The 20,000-nt window shown below is 38.5% G+C and overlaps 1 protein-coding gene across 1 annotated transcript in view; it reads right to left on the minus strand.

Moving 5' to 3' along the window:
* Positions 1–20,000, minus strand: part of ACSL4 (acyl-CoA synthetase long chain family member 4) — a 75,868-nt gene that overhangs the window by 17,824 nt on the left and 38,044 nt on the right. Inside the window, exons 3-11 of the mRNA XM_007463673.1 lie at positions 17,619–17,858; positions 17,203–17,380; positions 16,695–16,804; positions 16,439–16,577; positions 12,349–12,499; positions 12,076–12,199; positions 9,744–9,815; positions 3,304–3,443; positions 2,339–2,511 (exon numbers count right to left, since the gene is read on the minus strand). Coding sequence (XP_007463735.1) covers positions 2,339–2,511; positions 3,304–3,443; positions 9,744–9,815; positions 12,076–12,199; positions 12,349–12,499; positions 16,439–16,577; positions 16,695–16,804; positions 17,203–17,380; positions 17,619–17,846 — 1,315 coding nt within the window. The 5' untranslated portion in view covers positions 17,847–17,858. The remainder of the gene's footprint in view (positions 1–2,338; positions 2,512–3,303; positions 3,444–9,743; positions 9,816–12,075; positions 12,200–12,348; positions 12,500–16,438; positions 16,578–16,694; positions 16,805–17,202; positions 17,381–17,618; positions 17,859–20,000) is intronic.

The following is a 20,000-nucleotide window of genomic DNA, read 5'->3' on the forward strand; positions in this document are numbered from 1 at the left end:
AAGAGCAACAAAGATATTAATTAGTGTAACACATTTCAGACTCCCACTAATGTGATTACAGGAATATTAAAGTTGGAGCCAGATTCTGAAAGATGACAAAAGAAGAGGCCACAGTGAGAGGAACGCAAAGCGTGACCATTTTTCAATAATTCAGCTTCAGTTTTAAAAATTTATTTATTTTTGGGCTTCCCTGGTGGCGCAGTGGTTGAGAGTCCGCCTGCCGATGCAGGGGACACGGGTTCGTGCCCTGGTCCCAGTCCGGGAGGATCCCACATGCCGCGGAGCGGCTGGGCCCGTGAGCCATGGCCGCTGAGCCTGCGCGTCCGGAGCCTGTGCTCCGCAACGGGAGAGGGCACAGCAGTGAGAGGCCCACGTACCGCAAAAAAAAAAAAAAAAAAAAAAAAAAAAATTATTTCTTTTTGGCCACACCACACAACGTGCGGAATCTTAGTTCCCCGACCAGGGATCGAACCCGTGCCCCCTGCAGTGAAAGCATGGAGTCTTACCCACTGGACCGCCAGGGAAGTCCCTTCAGCTTCATTTTAACAGTGTAATTGATTTCAATGTTGGTACATCATTTTGGCTTCTCATGGCTACATTTCAGGTAATTAAGTATAAAAATCTGTTAAGGAGAGCTGGCTCCACCATTATCTACGTAGGATTCTGGTAAGACAGATCTTGATTGGAATTCCTCCTCTACAACTCACTGATTGGATGTATAAATTGGACAAGTTACTTAACTTCTCTAAACCTCCATTTCCTCATCTATATAAAAGGGGATAATAACAGAACCCATTTCATATAGGGATATGCTGTGAGGGTTAAATGAGATGATTCGTGGACAGTGCTTAACACTTCTTGGCAAAAAACAAAGTGTTCAATAAATGTTAGCAGCTATTATCCAACATGATGATGATGATGATATTATCCTTTTGTAGTTTGTGATTATTGCTCGCAGTAATCAAGTATTTATGGACAACCTACTATGTACCTAGCATTATATTAAACATTGTGAGGAAAACACATTAAATGTCAGGAGACCCCGCCCTCAATGAGCTTACAAACAAACTACCTGGAGAGAAAAGCACGTGAAATAATTTAGAGCACTTTTAAATACTAAACTGCATGGTAACTGATGGTGAGAACAATAGCACCTTGGAGACTAGAAAGATCAATGTAAGACGAAATGTCTGGAAAACACTTAATTGAAGACTTGCACATGGGAAGATGGCTGTGACCAGATAGCAAAAAGGGCATTGCAAGAGAAGGGAACAGAAAAGACAAGAGAGAGTAAGAAGATTGGCTTATTTGGAAACAAGAATCCTGGTGTGTACACAGATGGCAAATAATGATGAAGAGGTACAACGGTGCCAGGTTAGAGACATCTTGAAAGCTACGCTCACCAGGTATGAAGCAGTGTTTGAGGTGGATGTGTCTAACAGAAGAATTGAGGATGAATCAGAAGTAATATAATAGAGGCAAGACACAGCAGCTGAAAGGCTGTTACCACAGGGCAGCGTGAAGTGATAAAAGGTTAGATGCCAAAGGTGGCAGGCAGTGGAGGGAGCAGTCCAATGAAAAAGTGGGAAGATCCGGCGAAAGTTAAAGATATTAAAAATAAACAATCAGATGACTTCAAAGCTAATGCCCTGAATGATTTTACGGATGGTAATAACACTGTCAAACAATTTGGCAATGGAAAGATGGTTTTGGATAATGGCATTGACTTTGGACATAAGTTTAAAGTGAAAGTGAGATAGTAAAAAAATTACTATACTGCATTGTTTCACAACCTAGGGTGATTTGCCCCTTAAGGGATATTTGGTAACATCTAAAGATATAATTCACTGTCATATTATCTGGCAGCTATCTAGTGGCTAAACATCCTACAATGTGCAGGAGAGCTCCCAACAATAAAGAATTATCTGGTTCAAAATTTCAGCAGTGCTGAAGTTGAGAAACCCTGCTATAGGCTGTTGAAAACAACAGAAAGCAAACAAGAAGTCAGGGCAGGAATACAGATTCGAGAGGGAACACAAAAGTGATACCTTATTCCAAGAGTGCAGTTCTCCGAAGAAGTGATCATTTAGAGAAAGAAGATTGCAAGACCAGGGTGACAGAACTTTCAGGACTGACAATGTGTCATAAGTATTTACAAGGCTTAAAAATAAAGGGTACACATGACTCAACTACAAGTTCCTAAAGCTAAAATATGTAGATTTTCATTGAATCTGATATTACTTAAGAGGTATAAAGTTACCACGGTTCCCAAAGGCAATGCAAATTGGCCTTACCAGTAACAATTAACATAATTATTTGCCACATTAAAAATGCTTACCTTCAGTAACTGTGCCAGCACCACACGATTCTGTCAGTCCATAACCCTGACCAACCGGGCAGCAGAAGCAGACATTCATGAATCGTTGTGTCTGCGGAGACAGGGGTGCTCCACCAGACAGCATCATACGGACATTCCCTCCTAGCAGAGCCTTCACCTTTTTAAACAGTATCCTTGATAAAAGGGGTGATAAATGATTTTAATATATGCACAGATTATTCTTGGTGACACACTAATTTATAGGCCCTGGCAAAGATTTCTCAACTTTGGTTGAACACCTATATTTCAGGACCATTGTGATAATGAGAGGTGAACAAAGCAACAACTAGTTAACACACTGAAAAAAAAATGCCACAAAAACTCTTAAAAAGGCAAAAAGAAAAAGTTATGGTGTCAGGAAACTACTCTGACACACAGTAAATGAAAGAAAAGGATGATGTCAAAGGAAAAAATGTAAAGTTACCTTTGGAACATTTAGTCATCTATCTTATTTCCTTTCCAATGAAAAATGTTTCCCCATCTCAACTCCCCAGCACCACATTTAAAATAACCGTTATATTCATACACTTAATATGCTATTTTATGAATACAATAAATCAGAAACCTTCACGCCAAATAAATCTTGAAAATCACTTTTTTGAGTTAGAAATGGCATTTTTTAAACTCAATTGTCTTGACACAAAAGTCTACTCTAGTTTTTCTTCATGAGACCCAATATTATAATTAACTCTTAAATATGTACTCAATTATTAAAATTTGTTAATTTGCCAAGATCAGAGTTCAAGGCCCTCTGCTTGCTATATAAGCAATGAGGCTTAGAAGTGAATAAAAGAGAAATTCAACGTTATGATCATGGTGGTGATGCTCAAACTAAATTAACTTGTCATTTACTTACTCATCTTCCCGATGTAAAAACACAAAAAGATTTAAAGGCTCAAACTACAGAGTCTATGAGATATACTTACAGATTGCAAAGCGGTGCATCATATCCCTTTTTGATCTGTTCCAATTTGTAATCATACCCTATCTTGAACAGAGTTTTCTGGATATAATTCATCTCTTGGACTTTGCTCATAACATTCTTATAAATTCTATCCATGATTTCCTAAAAGGCAAGCAACATATTAAATAATCTGAAAAGAACTACACCAACACTGAGACAGTCTTAATCGAAAATACCTTATTTACAATATCTTAGGTAAAAGTCTTTCGTAGAATGGAAATATTAATTATACTGTAGGATTAATTTCACTAACTTGTTCACTATTTCAAAAACACTAAGGACAAATATAGGGGTTTCTTCAGTTCTACACACTAAGTTTATCTAAAATTTTTAAAAAATTGACTGGAGAATAAATAGTTCATTCACCTATCACATAAAGATAATTTTTTTAAAATTCTTTTCTTCAAATATATTCACTTACTCTCAAATAGCACTAAAACATCCAACTATGTTGAATCTAATCCTGATGTTTTTCTTACTACTACCTTGTGACTCTTACAGCCTGGCAGAGAGTTTTACAGTTTCTTAAAATTCTTATATCCCTATAATTTAGGCATTTCTATTCCATTTTAATAGAAGCTAAGATAACAACAACAACAAAAAGTAGGATTCTTGTTCACAGCTCCGTGGAAAATTAGAAGTAGACTAGGTTTGGGATATACTGACTCCCAAGCTAATACATGCAAAACAGAAAACAAAAAAACACCAAACAAACCAATAAAAGCCCCAACTATCACTAAATGATGTTTTCTTGGCATTACTTAGCACAAATTAACAAGAGTTATTGCATAAAGCACACCTATTTATAAATACCTACTTTTAAATATTTAGAATAGCAATTAATGTAAATTCAGTTGTGCTACAATGAATAACTCTACAGATGGCTCTTTCAATATTAGAACAGAGTCATTCACAAATGAGGACAGCGGAACCAGCCCTTGCATTATGCTAAGTGAAATAAGTCAGACGGAAAAAGACAAATACTACATGATCTCACTTACATGCGAAACCTAAAAAAGATGAATTCATAGCAACAGAGAGTAAATTGGTTGTTGGCCAGGTCTAGGGGGCGGGGGAAATGGGGAGATGTTGGTCAAAGGGTACAAACTTCCAGGTTAATAAGTCTAGAAATCTAACGTACAGCATGGTGACTACACTTAACAAGACTGTACTGTATACTTGAAAGTTGGTAAAACAATAGATCTTAAATGTTCTCGTCATAAACACGCAAACAGTAACTATGTGAGGTGATAAATGTGCTGATTAACATTACTGTGGTAATCATTCCACAATACATATGGATATCAGATCATCACACTGTACACCTTAAACTGACACGATGCTACGTGTCAATTTTATGTCAATAAAGCTGCGGGGGGGAGGTGCATGGTACAATGTTGTTTTCTACATTTCCACAAAAGGTATCACTGTTGGATAACTGAAATCTTTGTTTATATCTGTGACTGAGAAATCCCAGAAGTTCCCTAAAAGGACTTCAACATCCTATAACTATCCTGCTTTAAAAAGTGTATGGAAACCAGACAAAGAAAGAAACCTACAGGCCAATATCACTGATGAACATAGATGCAAAACTCCTCAACAAAATACTAACAAACAGAATCCAACAGCACGTTAAAAGGATCATACACCATGATCAAGTGGGATTTATCCCAGGAATGCGAGGATTCTTCAATATACACAAATCAATCAATGTGATACACCATATTAACAAATTGAAGGAGAAAAACCATATGATCAACTCAACAGATGCAGAGAAAGCTTTTGACAAAATTCAACACCCATTTATGATAAAAACCCTCCAGAAAGTAGGCATAGAGGGAACCTACCTCAACATAATAAAGGCCATATATCACAAACCCACAGCCAACATCCTTCTCAATGGGGAAAACCTGAAACCATTTCCTCTAAGGTCAGGAACAAGACAAGGTTGCCCACTCTCACCACTCTTATTCAACATAGTTCTGGAAGTTTTAGCCACAGCAATCAGAGAAGAAAAGGAAATAAAAGGAATCCAAATCGGAAAAGAAGTAAAGCTGTCACTCTTTGCAGATGACATGACACTATACATAGAGAATCCTAAAGATGCTAGCAGAAAACTACTAGAGCTAATCAACGAATTTGGTAAAGTAGCAGGACACAAAATTAATGTACAGAAATCTCTTGCATTCCTATACACGAAGGATGAAAAATCTGAAAGAAAAATTACGGAGACACTCCCATTTACCACTGCAACAAAAAGAATAAAATACCTAGGAATAAACCTCCCTAAGGAGACAAAAGACCTGTATGCAGAAAACTATAAGACACTGATGAAAGAAATTAAAGATGATACAAACAGGTGGAGAGATATACCATGTTCTTGGATTGGAAGAATCAACATTGTGAAAATGACTCTACTACCCAAAGCAATCTACAGATTGAATGCAATCCCTATCAAACTACCACTGGCATCTTTCACAGAACTAGAACAAAAAATTTCACAATTTGTATGGAAACACAAAAGACCCTGAATACCCAAAGCAATCTTGAGAAAGAAAACCAGAGCTGGAGGAATCAGGCTTCCAGACTTCAGGCTATACTACAAGGCTACAGTAATCAAGACAGTATGGTACTGGCACAAAAATAGAAATATAGATCAATGGAATAGATATAAAGCCCACAGATAAACCCACGCACGTGTGGTCACCTTATTTTTGATAAAGGAGGTAAGACTATACAGTGGAGAAAAGGCAGCCTCTTCAATAAGTGGTGCTGGGAAAACTGGACAGTTACACGTAAAAGAATGAAATTAGAACACTCCCTAACACCATATACAAAAATAAACTCAAAATGGATTCAAGACCTAAATGTAAGGCCAGATGCTATAAAACTCTTAGAGGAAAACATAGGCAGAACACTCTATGGCATAAATCACAGCAAGATCCTTTTTGACCCACCTCCTAGAGAAATGGAAATAAAAACAAAAATAAACAAATGGGACCTAATGAAACTTCAAAGCTTTTGCACAGCAAAGGAAACCGCAAACAAGACCAAAAGACCACCCTCAGAATGGGAGAAAATATTTGCAGATGAAGCAACTGACAAAGGATTAATCTGTAAAATATATAAGCAGCTCATGCAGATCAATATCAAAAAATCAAACCACCCAATCCAAAAATGGGCAGAGACCTAAATAGATATTTCTCCAGAGAAGATATACAGATTGCCAACAAACACATGAAAGGATGCTCAACATCACTAACCATTAGAGAAATGCAAATCAAAACTACAATGAGATATCTTCTCACACCGGTCAGAATGGCCATCATCAAAAAATCTACAAACAACAAATGCTGGAGAGGGTGTGGAGAAAAGAGAACCCTCTTGCACTGTTGGTGGGAATGTAAACTGATACAGCCACTATGGCGAACAGTGTGGAGTGTCCTTAAAAAACTTAAAACTAGAAGAACTACCATACGACCCAGCAATCCCACTATTGGGCATATACCCTGAGAAAACCATAGTTCAACAAGAGCCACGTACCACAGTGTTCATTGCAGCTCTATTTACAGTAACCAGGACAGAAGCAACCTAAGTGTCCATCGACAGATGAATGGATAAAGAAGATTTGGTACATATATACAATGGAACATTACTCAGCCATAAAAAGAAACGAAATTGAGTTATTTGTAGCGAGGTGGATGGACCTAGAGTCTGTCATACAGAGTGAAGCAAGTCAGAAATAGAAAAACAAATACCGTATGCTAACACATATATAGAGAATCAAAAAAAAAATGGCTGCGATGAACCTAGGGGCAGGACAGGAATAAGGACTCAGATATAGAGAACGGACTTGAGGACACGGGGAGGGAGAAGGGTAGGCTGGGACAAAGTGAGAGAGTGGCATGGACATATATACACTACCAGACGTAAGATAGCTAGCTCGTGGGAAGCAGCCGCACAGTACAGGGAGATCAGCTCGGTGCTTTGTGACCACCTAGAGGGGTGGGATACGGAGCGTGGGAGGGAGATGCAAGAGGGAGGGGATATGGAGATATATGTATATGTAAAGCTGATTCACTTTGTTATACAGGAGAAACTAAGACAACATTGTGAAGCAATTATACTCCAATAAAGATGTTAAAAAACGTGTATGGTATGCAAATGTCAAATCATGTAGTACACCTGAAACTAATATAATGTTATACATCAACTATACTTCAATTTAAAAAATCAGCCCCAAAGGAAATAGATAAATTATACCATGTGTACCCTACCAATAAATCATGTGTTATGTCATTGTTTTAAAGAAAGTATGTTGGGTGAAAGAGAGCATATGGGAGTGAGACAGATGTGTGAGAACCACTTCCAGCACTCATTCCAACACTATATACCAATCACAGGCACAGATAGGGCTTAATGAGTAAGGAACACAACACAGTTGCAACAAGTTGGCAGGGCTTATTGTTAGCATATTCAGTCACCCTTTACCTCAACCTAACATTACATGACGTTCGGTAGAGTCACTGCTTATCAGCAGCGATTTAGTCTGAATTCTCACACTGTGAATATGTGACCATTACAATACTAAATGGATCTTTTATTCTGACTCAGGAAAGAAACAAACTCAGAAGATAGAATCTATCGAAAACAACTGTCAATAATAAGACTTTTTAAAGGCCTATTTACAGACGAGTGGGAGGAGCTAAGGGAGCCAATAAGGTTTGGTGAAGCATCAATGGACTAGCAACATAGGAGGCCATTTACTATCCCTAGGTCTGAAGAAATAAGAGGAGAGAAGTATTACTGGACCCTGGTAGAGGATGGTAACCATGGGAAAGACCTGGTTAGAGCCAACAGGAAAGAGACTGTCCAATGAGCACCTGGCAACAAGTGCCAAAAATTGCAGCCCAGCAGGGAGAGGCAAAGGCAGTAAGTATGCAGACCTCTCTCCCTGCCCTCTGAACTTTCATGAGCGCCAACAATTCATCCACAGAACTTAGCCTCCCAAGACACAAAGTAAAGAAAAATGAACAGTGGGTAATTAAAGGATACATAGCATATCAGCTAACTCCTGTTTATCTTTCAGGCCTAAATTCAGACATTACTTCCTAGACTCCTCGGCCCTTCCCGCTCCCTAATTACGTTCTCTGATACTGTTTCCTAGGAACTCCTGGGTAATAAATCCAACATATTGTTTCCCAAAACAAAACAACAAACACAATCCTAAATAGACAGCCATAGTGGTTAAGAAGTCTCTGCGATCAGACTGCTAAGAGTTCAAGCTTTAATGACCACCTATGCGCTCTGTGACCTTTGACAAGTTTTTTTTTCTTTATAAAATGGGGATAACAGGACCCACCTAGCAGAGTCTTAGGGGGGATTAAGTGAGATGATCCATCTAAAGCCCTTTAGCACAGTGTCTAGAACATACTTAAGTACTATGGTACCTATTATTACCATTGTATTATGCTTTTAATCAGAAGCCTCTCCTTTTAGTTTGTAAACTTGCTGAATTCTACAGCACCTGTAAATAAAAAAGCAAAGGCTACACTGATCTGTTCTAATTCTTTGGTTATTTGCTAATTTTGTAACTAGAAGCTAAAAAAAAAATTATCTTCCATCTTCAATTCTTAGAAAAAACTGAACACTTCATTGTGTAATCGCAGGCTTTCCGTGTGCAAAAACAATTCTTTGAAAGATACTGGGATAAGATGTAAAGTCTGATCATGATACAAGCAGTGGTGATACTCCCACTGGTGTTTCGGAAGCCTAAAGCGCTAGAATATATTTGATTATACAAGTTAGAAACACTGTGTTAAGTATCTCATAATTTATCATTATAAGGCTATAAAATGTAACATCTTATTTTTTTTAAAGGCAATATTTCACATAAGGATTTTGAATATCTAGAATTCAACTTTTTTCTCTGGGAGTTCTCTGAAATGACAGTTTCCTTACTCTTTCTTAGCCACCATAAGGGTCAGGAGGCTTGGACTCTAGAATCGGCTCTGCCATGAATCAGCTGTGCAACCTTAGGTACACTGCCCCAGTTCTCTAGGATAGCCTAGGTTGCCTCACTTTTGAATGAAGTCATTAAACAAAATGATCTTTAGAGTGTATTCTACCTTTAAAATGTTATGACCAATTCTCAGACTAGGTAATTTGAGCTAGGTCAGTTTCATCACTTAATTTTCAAGAAATGGCAAACCCTAACAGGCATACACTTCAGAAGTTTGCCATTTCATCTTTTCCCAGCGCTTAGCTAAGATTTTAAGGGACACGTTTGGCCATAATTTCCCCAAAGTAAAATTACTTTAAAATGTAGAAAAATACCTAAGAGTGTTACTTTTTTACAAGTCCAAGTGCAGGCAGTGAATAACATATACATACTGTACTCACCGGGACAGCTGCCATGAGCGAAGGCTTCAGTACAGTACAGTCTCCTTTGCTCCCCTTTTTAATTTTGCTGGACTAGAGTAAAGAAAAAGTAAATAGGATCAAGGAAAGAAACTTTCAGCAGAAAAGGTTATAATTCAAGCATTAACAAGAGCAAAGACAGACATTTTTTTAAACATCTTTATTGGAGTATAATTGCTTTACAATGGTGTGTTAGTTTCTGCTTTATAACAAAGTGAACCAGCTATACCTATACATATATCCCCATGTCTCCTCCCTCTTGTGTCTCCCTCCCTCCCACCCTCCCGATCCCACCCCTCTAGGTGGTCACAAAGCACCGAGCTGATCTCCCTGTGCTCTGCGGCTCCTTCCCACTAGCTAGCTATTTTACATTGGGTAGTGTATACGTGTCCATGCCACTCTCTCACTTTGTCCCAACTTACCCTCCCCCTCCCCGTATCCTGAAGTCCATCCTCTAGTAGGTCTGCGTCTTTATTCCCACCTTGCCCCTATGTTCTTCGTGGCCATCTTTTTAAAATTTAGATTCCATGTATATGTGTTAGCATACGGTATTTGTCTTTCTCCTTCTGACATCACTGTATGACGGACTCTAGGTCCATCCACCTCACTACAAATAACTCAATTTCGTTTCTTTTTATGGCTGAGTAATATTCCATTGTATGTATGTGCCACATCTTCTTTATCCAGTCATCTGTCGATGGACACTTAGGTTGCTTCCATGTCCTGGCTATTGTAAATAGAGCTGCAATGAATATTGTGGTACATGGCTCTTGTTGAACTATGGTTTTCTCAGGGTATATGCCCAGTAGTAGTATTGCTGGGTCGTATGGTAGTTCTTCTAGTTTTAGTTTTTTAAGGACACTCCACACTGTTCTCCATAGTGGCTGTATCAATTCGCATTCCCACCAACAGTGTAAGAGGGTTCTCTTTTCTCCACACCCTCTCCAGCATTTGTTGTTTGTAGATTTTTTGATGATGGCCATTCTGACCGGTGTGAGAAGATATCTCATTGTAGTTTTGATTTGCATTTCTCTAATGATTAATGATGTTGAGCATTCTTTCACGTGTTTGTTAGCAATCTGTATATCTTCTTTGGAGAAATGTCTATTTAGGTCTTCTGCCCATTTTTGGATTGGGTTGTTTGTTTTTTTGATATTGAGCTGCATGAGCTGCTTGTAAATTTTGGAGATTAATCCTTTGTCAGTTGCTTCATCTGCAAATATTTTCTCCCATTCTGAGGGTTGTCTTTTGGTCTTGTTTGTGGTTTCCTTTGCTGTGCAAAAGCTTTGAAGTTTCATTAGGTCCCATTTGTTTATTTTTGTTTTTATTTCCATTTCTCTAGGAGATGGGTCAAAAAGGATCTTGCTGTGATTTATGTCATAGAGTGTTCTGCCTATGTTTTCCTCTAACAGTTTGATAGTGTGTGGCCCTACATTTAGGGCAAAGACAGACATTTACACATGGAATTTTTTTTTTTTTTGCGGTATGCGGGCCTCTCACTGTTGTGGCCTCTCCTGTTGCAGACCACAGGCTCCGGACGCGCTAGCTCAGTGGCCATGGCTCACAGGCCCAGCTGCTCCGCGGCATGTGGGATCTTCCCGGACCGGGGCACGAACCCGTGTCCCCTGCATCAGCAGGCGGACTCTCAACCGCTGCGCCACCAGGGAAGCCCTACACATGTAATTTGATCTCTACTGCTCTGTGAGTTATCTGTTCCAACTAACGTAACCTACAAGTCTGAGGTATGAGTGCATAAGTGCTTTATGATGTAGATTATTTCTTCTAGCACATTTCAGCCTTTCTTAGAGGAGAAACTCTGATCCAGGATAAAAGAAAATGGGATATTTTGGTAAACTGAGCATTTTTATTACTAACATATCACACATAGCACAGACCATCCATTTTCAAACAAAAACAAAAACAAAAAGCAAAAAACTTCAACTAAGGCAGATAAAGCACTGAAACAAGCCTGAAGATAATTTTAACTTTCTTTGATTAGCCAAAAGGCATAGCCACATCTCAAAGTCACCACTATGAACATCAACTAACATCATACAGAAATACTAATTTGATAACATTTTGGTTGATAGAATACTGAAGACAATGGAAGTCATTATTTGTCTCAAAATGATTTTAAAATATGTAAAATAAAGCAACGCTATCAAATCCTCAAGGTTATTTACTACAGCTGCACACTTTTGAAGCCACGGAGAAAGTTTTAGCTGAATTAAAATATCTCATGTTTTAGTAATCTATCCTCAGCCAAACACTGTAACTTAATACGATCATGCCAATACACTGAAAAGCTTGTCACCTGGTCAGAGAGAGTAAGCGGAGAAGAATATCCAATCCTACAACCATAGGTAAAACAAGATATCTCTGCTGTCAGTTCTAGTACATGAGCCAAAGGCAGGTAGCCAATATATGTGTCCTTTGGTCTAAAACAAAGTAAGAGAAACATTTTAGCCATTCTTACAAAGACACTGTAAATTAGAAACATCAATGACCTTATCGTTTTAATAGAGACTAGAGAATGCCAAACATGAGCTCTGATTTCTAACAAGAAAGTTGAATAATTCTCTCTTACCCCAGTCCAGGAATTCTCTCACACTGGCCTGTCATTCCAGCTATCAAATTGCTATGATGCATCATCACTCCCTTAGGTCGGCCAGTAGAACCACTGGTATACATGACGATAGCCAAGTCCGAAGGAGTTGGTCTATTTGGAGGAACGCTTGCTAAATAAATGACAAAGCACCAAATTTTCTCTAGTTTACAAGTCAAATTGCTAAGCAAAGATAAGACTTTTAGATTTTGGCGTAATGGTAAACTATTTAAAACAAATACTCTCTACTGTTAATCACCACGAAAATGGTTATCAAATTCTGGTTACCTGCAATGAGAATTTCAAACTCAATCTGGCCCGTCTTCTGGATGATTAGCCTAATCCCTGTCTGTTCAGCCTAATCCCTGTCTGTTCATGCCTCTCCACAGTGCTGTTTACAGGGCCTTGTTGTGGAAAGATAGATTAAGATTCGGACAATCAGGAAGATAGAGTATTTTGTGTGAGCTCCTCAAGACTCCATTTTCTCATCTCTAAAATGAGACAGTTGGACGAGATTATGGTTCTTAACCACTGGTGGGCATGAGAATCACCTGTGGAACTTAAATAAAATACTATCTCTGGACCCTAGTTCTGAAAATTCTGATTCTATATGTCTGAAATGGATCAAAGGCTCCACAGGTGACACTCATACAGACTCCTGATTGAAAACCACTGGACTTGAGTTTTTTCAAGTTTTTAGAAAAATAATTTTATTTTAAAATAATCGAACCATGGATATTGAATTAGAGACCCATTATACATTTAACATATTTTTATTAGATTCCAAGTAGCAAGTAAACTCCAAAGGATATCAAACCCAAACAATAATGTCTACTGTTTTGATTGTTGCTTCTTGAAATCTATACAGGAAATCACTGTTTAAAAGTATTGAAAGTGCAGTGAGATTAAAATTATAGCAGGAGATCCTTTCTCTCTGCTACACACACACACACGCGCGCACACACACACACACACACACACACACACACACGCTCATTCACTCCTGTAGTTAGAATACTTGGTATGTGTCTGGATTGGGGATTCTTTTGCATCTCCCAGAATTAGTGCTTTTTCCCCTATCAGGGCATACCATACTTTGATTCTTTTTAATCAAAATCAGACAGGAATTTTCGGAAACTAAGAAAAAGAGACAGTTTAAAGGGGTTTCCAAGCCCTTCATTTCCTACCAAAGGTAATATCTAAACAGTTTCTAAACTTTGTTTCTTCTTGCCCTCTGTCTGCAGGTAGGAACGTTTAACCATCTTAAGGGTCCTGAGCCCCAGTGCCATCTCTGCTTATTGAATGATTGCGGGAGGGAAATAGAGAGGTCTTCCCAACAGATTACCGTCAGCCATCTTGAGCAGGGATCTGCAGGCTTTCTTTGCAAAGGACCAGACAGTAAATATTTTAGGCTTGGAGGGTCATATGGTCTGTGCCCAAACTACCCAACTTTGTTGCTGTAGAGTGAAAGGAACCATAGGCAGCTGTTAAACAAATGGATGTGACTGTGTTCCAATCCAACTTCATTTAGAGAAACAGATGCAGGCTGGAGCCTGTTAACCTGTCTGCTAGAGTTGTGCTTCTCAAGCCATCTGCTGTGAGGACCCTTTTTTTCCCTAATAATTTATGGATGGGTGCATTTGTAAAATACAATAAAAAATGAATCACTGGAACAACGCAGTTAAAAAGACATAACATAGAAGCTTAAAATTTTTAGATGAAACAGGCAACAAATTACATTTCAATAAATATAATTAGAAAAGTCATACACAGGGAAAAAGAATTAGAGAAACTGTAAATGTTCCTTGAAAGTATCTTTCAGCCTATTAATAAAGAGAACTGCTATTACAAGACATAACTTTTTTTGTCATTCCACGATACTAACTAAACAAAAAGTTGAGTGAAATTTCAATTCCCCATTTATTAACTGCCTACATGCACACTCTAAACAAACACTGTATATATGTCAATATTTTAAATTTTAACGTGACATGAATTTGCTTCCAGCTCTTAATCTATCTAACCTAGGTTGGATGGACAACAGTGCTGCTCACAAGAGATAATGCACATCTAAACTGTTCATATAGTTTTTTAATAGCTTTATTGAGGTACAATTGATAATATAAAGAACTGAATATATTAATGTGTATAATTTGATGACTGACCATATACAAACATCTGTGATACAATCACCACAATCAGGGCAACAGGCGTGTCCATCACTTCCCTAAGTTGCCTTGTGTTCCTTTGTTGTTGCTGTTGTTGCTGTTTTTGATTTGATCTTTAAGGCGACATCAACTCTAAGATTCTAACATGCTAAGTTTTAAACAGCACACTGGGGCTTCCACTTTCAAGACAGTGTATTGTGCTAACCTAGTAATCTCCTTTCCTTTCTAGAATACACCAAAATAATGAAGAATCCCCAGGTATATGATCGCAATTAAATAAGTAAAAGTTTAATAAGGTTGTTGGATGCTAAAAAATGAGTTTATACTCTGTATGATACTATAATGATAATACATGTCAGTATACATTTGTCCAAACCCGTAGGATGTGTAACACCCAGAGGGATCCCTAATATAAACTATGGATTTGGGGTGATAATGATGTCAATGTAAGGTCATCAACTGTAACAGACATACTACTCTGGGATGCTGATAATGGGGGACGCTGTGCACGTGTGTACCTTCCCCTCAGTTTTGCTGTGAACCTAAAACTGCTCTACAAAATAAACTTTTTTACAAATCAGTTTATAAAATGAATCACATTTATATATACAAGTTAAAATAACCATTTTAAACTATGATTTTGTACTGAGATAACCAAAGATAAAGCTATACTTAGATGGGGTAATGTTAGTGCTCCTTAAAGGTATCTACTGTCATAGTTTATAAATCAAGCAAATAGGGACTGCATCCTTCTCCTGATGACTAATGGAAGCGGCGGCAGTAGATATGTTAAGGTCTTCTCAGGCTAAGCACACAATGTGACACTTCACTTCTTGTCATCATCATAACAACTGTCTACTCAGGTAAAGTATCACGACAAACATATGTGTCTTATTAACTGTAGAGATGAGTGGACTAGGTGGGACCTGTGGTCTATCATGCTCTGGCTCACACAAAATTATGAGGACCAATACCCCCCCCCGCAGTTTTGTGCCAACAAATCCCTACCAATCAGGACTTCCCAGTCAAGTTTACCGCGATCTTGCAGGGTCAACCTGGTGTTGAGAGATAATTCTCCATGGGTCTCTTGAGTTTCTGTACATCTTGCGAGCAGAGGCACTGCCTGTTCCAGACTGTCTTTGCAAGGATGACTGCACAGTGAACAGCCTTGGAAGACAGAGAAAGTGTCTCTCTCCAGAGCAAAGAGCAGGCATGTTCACTGTCCAGTACAATAAAGATAATATCTTTCCCCAGAGCAAAGGGCAGGCATACTTATGCCTATGATAAAAGACTCGGATTACTCATCTAGTAGAGTATTGTGATCTTCGCATTAAACATGAGAAAGAAAAATATTTCAATGGAGTATTTCATTTGCTCAGCCCTCTGTCCTGATGACCAACTATTTTGATATAAGACACACTTAACTTGTTTCCAGTGAAATACCAACTACTATATCAGTGGTAGAATAAGCCAAGTATGGTTTTGGCAAACAGCTCTGCATCCTCTGAGACATGATGAAAATCAGTAGCATTAAGCATTAAAAAAAAAAAAAAAGTTTTCTGAATGGAAGGCCTAAGATCTTTGCCTTATGTGAGTCCAGATTGGAAGGTTATAGTAGGTTTCTTTGAAAAAAGACAAGTCTGGCAGCAACTGCCATAAGCCTCAACCATTTAGTAATATTTCAAATAGTGGTTACCTTTTTGAGGAGAAAGGGCGAGAAAAATCTTAATCATATATGGTCTTGATAGTTTTTAAACATTTTTAAAGTTTTTTTATTGAATTATACAAAACTTTTTTTAAATCAGAGAACTTTACAGCTTTCACTTGCATTACTGCTTTTCCTAACCTACTGGAATAAGAAGCCTTGAAGAGATTAATACATTTGTTTTAGGTGCTTTACTTACAGTTTTCCGGCTTGGATCCCAACTCTTCTACTGATTGCATGCTGTGAATCTCAAATCCTTCAGGGTATTCTGCCTTATTGATCGTCTTATTATCCACATAAATGATATGTTTAACACAGTTAATATCTAACAATGCAGTCTGTTGAGCAGAAAGAAAATCCAGTTCTTAAATATGGGTATGCAATAAACTCAATTCCTGAATATTCTCCTATGCTGTCAAACACTACCATGAATTAAAAGAAAATTTCACACTTACCTTAAGTTTACTCTCCAGAAGTTCAACACTAGTAATCAGATAGGTAGCCTCAGATTCATTTAACCCGTGAACTACAGCTTCTCTGCCAAGTGTGGCATATAAAGTCACAACTACATAATAAAAAATGAACACAAAAGTTAAATGATAAACATTTCTTAGATATATTATTTAAGTCAACTTTTAATGACAGATATGCTCACAGATGCAAAGACATTTTATAATCTCATTTGATTTCATAGTCTCTGCTATGAAATCAAATGAGGCTTCAACCTTGCCTCAAACTTCCTGGTAGTTTCTTACAAATTTTCGGGATTCTAACTTTTCAAACCTAAAGAAACCCAGAAATACTGGAAGTGCCACAAACTGGGCAAAAATCATCAGTCAATTCAGTTTCTCAAGGCCAACAGGTTCTGGCTGAACACTTGCTTGGAAAACAAGAGGATCTCAGGACAATTTCACACGTGAGCAAAGCCCACTCTCTCCCCCTCCAAAAACACCAGGCACTTACGAGGAAAGTTGTACTTAAAGCAGGTCTGCGCTGCAATCATCCATTCAGCCCTGGTCTCACAGAAAATGGCAATAGTGCTCTTTGGTTTCAGTCCCAATGCAGCGAGTCCACTACCAAAGTTATTCACTCTGCGGTTCACTTCGAGATAGTTCATCCATTTATAATTCCCAAGAATTAACTGTTAAAGTGAGACATTCTGTAATATTAGCATATGTACTCAAACAAGCAATTAACATACTATTTAAAGTGTAGAACTCTAAAAATACCTTTAAGTGAATTACACAGATGCTGTGAGCACCTTCTGACAATTAGTTACGGGCACTATAATGGAATGCCAGCATGTTTTAAATGCACTTGATTTATAATAAAGTGTACCTTCCCCTTTAAAAACAATAGGAAGCACAAAAATGCTTTACCTTCTTAAAAACCTTTCCATTTGGCTGCATTTCATTTTCTTCACTTAGGATTTCCCTGGTCCCCAGGCTGTCCTTCTTGCCAAACTTGGATACGGCATGATCGAATAATTTATCCAGGGTGTCTGCTCCAGGGATGTCTATGACAGCTAGTGAGTCGAAGTGCGTGACAGAGCGATACGGACTTCCAGGTTTGTCTGAGGTGGGCTTAGCTTTTATTCTCTTTGCCATAGCGTTTTTCTTCTTGGCATTGGTAAGAAAATACCACGGAATAAATACAAGGGCACTGTATATTGTTATTAACAAGTGGATAGGCAGCAAAATAATGGTGAGCACATTTTGCTTAAGTTTCATAGTGGCAAGCCTTCTAAAATGGTGCTTATTTCTTGTTATTCTTTGGCTTCAGAAAGCCTGACTTTGCTGAAGAAGGCAATAATGGAAGCAGTAGTAAGAGTAGCAGAAGAGTCAAGGCAGTTCAATTTTAATGATACAGATAAGAGTTAGTAATCTTTGGAAGCCGACAATAAAGTACACCTGTAGGTGAAGACAATGAACCAGGCAGAGAGCAGGGAAAACAAAACAAAACAAAAACAAAACAAAAGAGTATTAGCAAGTTGATAGACCATTGATTTAAATACTCAGGTCTTTATTAGTTTCTATAATTGATTTGATACAAGAAAGCGGAAATAACTGGTCTGAAAGACTGGCATTTTCCAGTTGTTTTAATCATTATGGCCATAAATTTTAAATTTAATTTTTATAGGTTTTTAGGTATACTACACATCACTCTGTAAGTCAGTCGTGTAACACTTATAGTGCCTATATGAGTGCAGGCATGTGGTATTTAAGTTTGGCTAAACTTTGGGAGAGTAGTGAATGCCAATATTGAGGTTTCTCTTAAATATGTAGATGTAAACTGGACAGCTTTAAATAGAATTTGGTTTTGTTTCCAAAAGAGAGAAAAATTCTACCAATTTCGGTTTATTTCTCAAAGATCAAACCAGAAATATTATTCTGAGTTCTTCTTTAAAATAATTTCTTGGTAATGCTATTCACTACCTCCTATCCCCCAAACTGGAGCAATACAGTCATAAAATCATTTCCTATTTGTCCACTTTTGTGCTCAAAATTGCACTAGTTGCCTGGGAGTGGTAGGATTAAGTCCAAAGTAGTGTAAGTCCTGGCCCTTGCTCATTACGAGTTAACACTTGTGAGGCCATCGGCACACAAGATAGATCCAGTGTTTTCAAACTTCGTTTGCAGGAGAAGGTGGCAGCAAAACCATTTCTTCAAATAAACACTCATGCAGACTTCCCATATATAGACACTAAAGTGGAATTGCTCTGGCTGAAGCAGGGATTGGGGGTGCCCAGAGTCCCACCCTGGACTTCCTGGAACCCCACTCCCAAAGTGACCACTGGACCCTTTCCAATGAAAAGCCTGTGGAAATACCTAAGTGCTATGGTGTGCACTGCAAGCAATAAATGCGACAGCAGTTCAGAGCAAGTGCAAAATGGTCCACAGTTACTAGGGGAGGCTTTGTGGAGATTAGACTTAAGCTGGACCTTATGTCAGGGATCTGGAAACAAAGGAGGAAGAATGGAGGTCATTCTGGGCTGGGGAACCACATGATAAAAGATAAAGAGGTAGAAATGAAAGGACTTTGGGAGAGGAGCGACTGCCAAAAAAAAGGACACTCACCTGAGTGGGGCACAGAGTACTCGCTGGCTAAACAGGCCACAGTAGTACAGGGTCTGACAAATCAGGCAAAGTAGTTTTGATTTGATTTGACAGGAAACTGGAGGCCACTGCAGGTCAGAAAAAACAGTGCCAAATGGAAAGGAACTGCAGAAACAGCCTCAGGGAGAATAATGTCTGTGCAGGAGCTTGCCTTCAGCTGAGAAAGCTATTTTGGAGAGTGGCAGTATATTTCAACTACAAAAATTAAAATATTAGTTCACTTTGAGGAGACAAATTGAGGTGCGTCCTTCTGCAACTCTTGTGGAAATGGACTACTGACCCCAAGAGAGTTGTGCGTTTTTATACCAACTATTATAAAATGGTTAGCTTAACCCTTAATCCTGCCTCTGCTTTTGTTCATGTCCTTCAGCTGAGTGTGGTGAAATGAGCAAGAAACTACAGGTGAAAAGACCTGGGTTTCAGACCCCATCTCTGTCACTGACTGGCTGCGTAATCCTGGGCAAAACAATCTGTCTGAGCTTAGGATCTGACTAGATCAGTAGCCCTTAACTTCCTAGAGGTGACGGGCCCCTTTCAGCATCCAGTGAGAACTATGAGCCCAGTTCCCCTCAGAAAGATATGCAAAATGGTATACACAAACTCAGGGGATTCCTGAGTTCCCTGGAATCCATCCATGAACACCAA

The sequence above is a fragment of the Lipotes vexillifer genome, unplaced genomic scaffold (genome assembly GCF_000442215.2).
Source record: "Lipotes vexillifer unplaced genomic scaffold, Lipotes_vexillifer_v1.1 scaffold1267, whole genome shotgun sequence".
NCBI classification, from domain to species: Eukaryota; Metazoa; Chordata; class Mammalia; order Artiodactyla; family Lipotidae; genus Lipotes; species Lipotes vexillifer.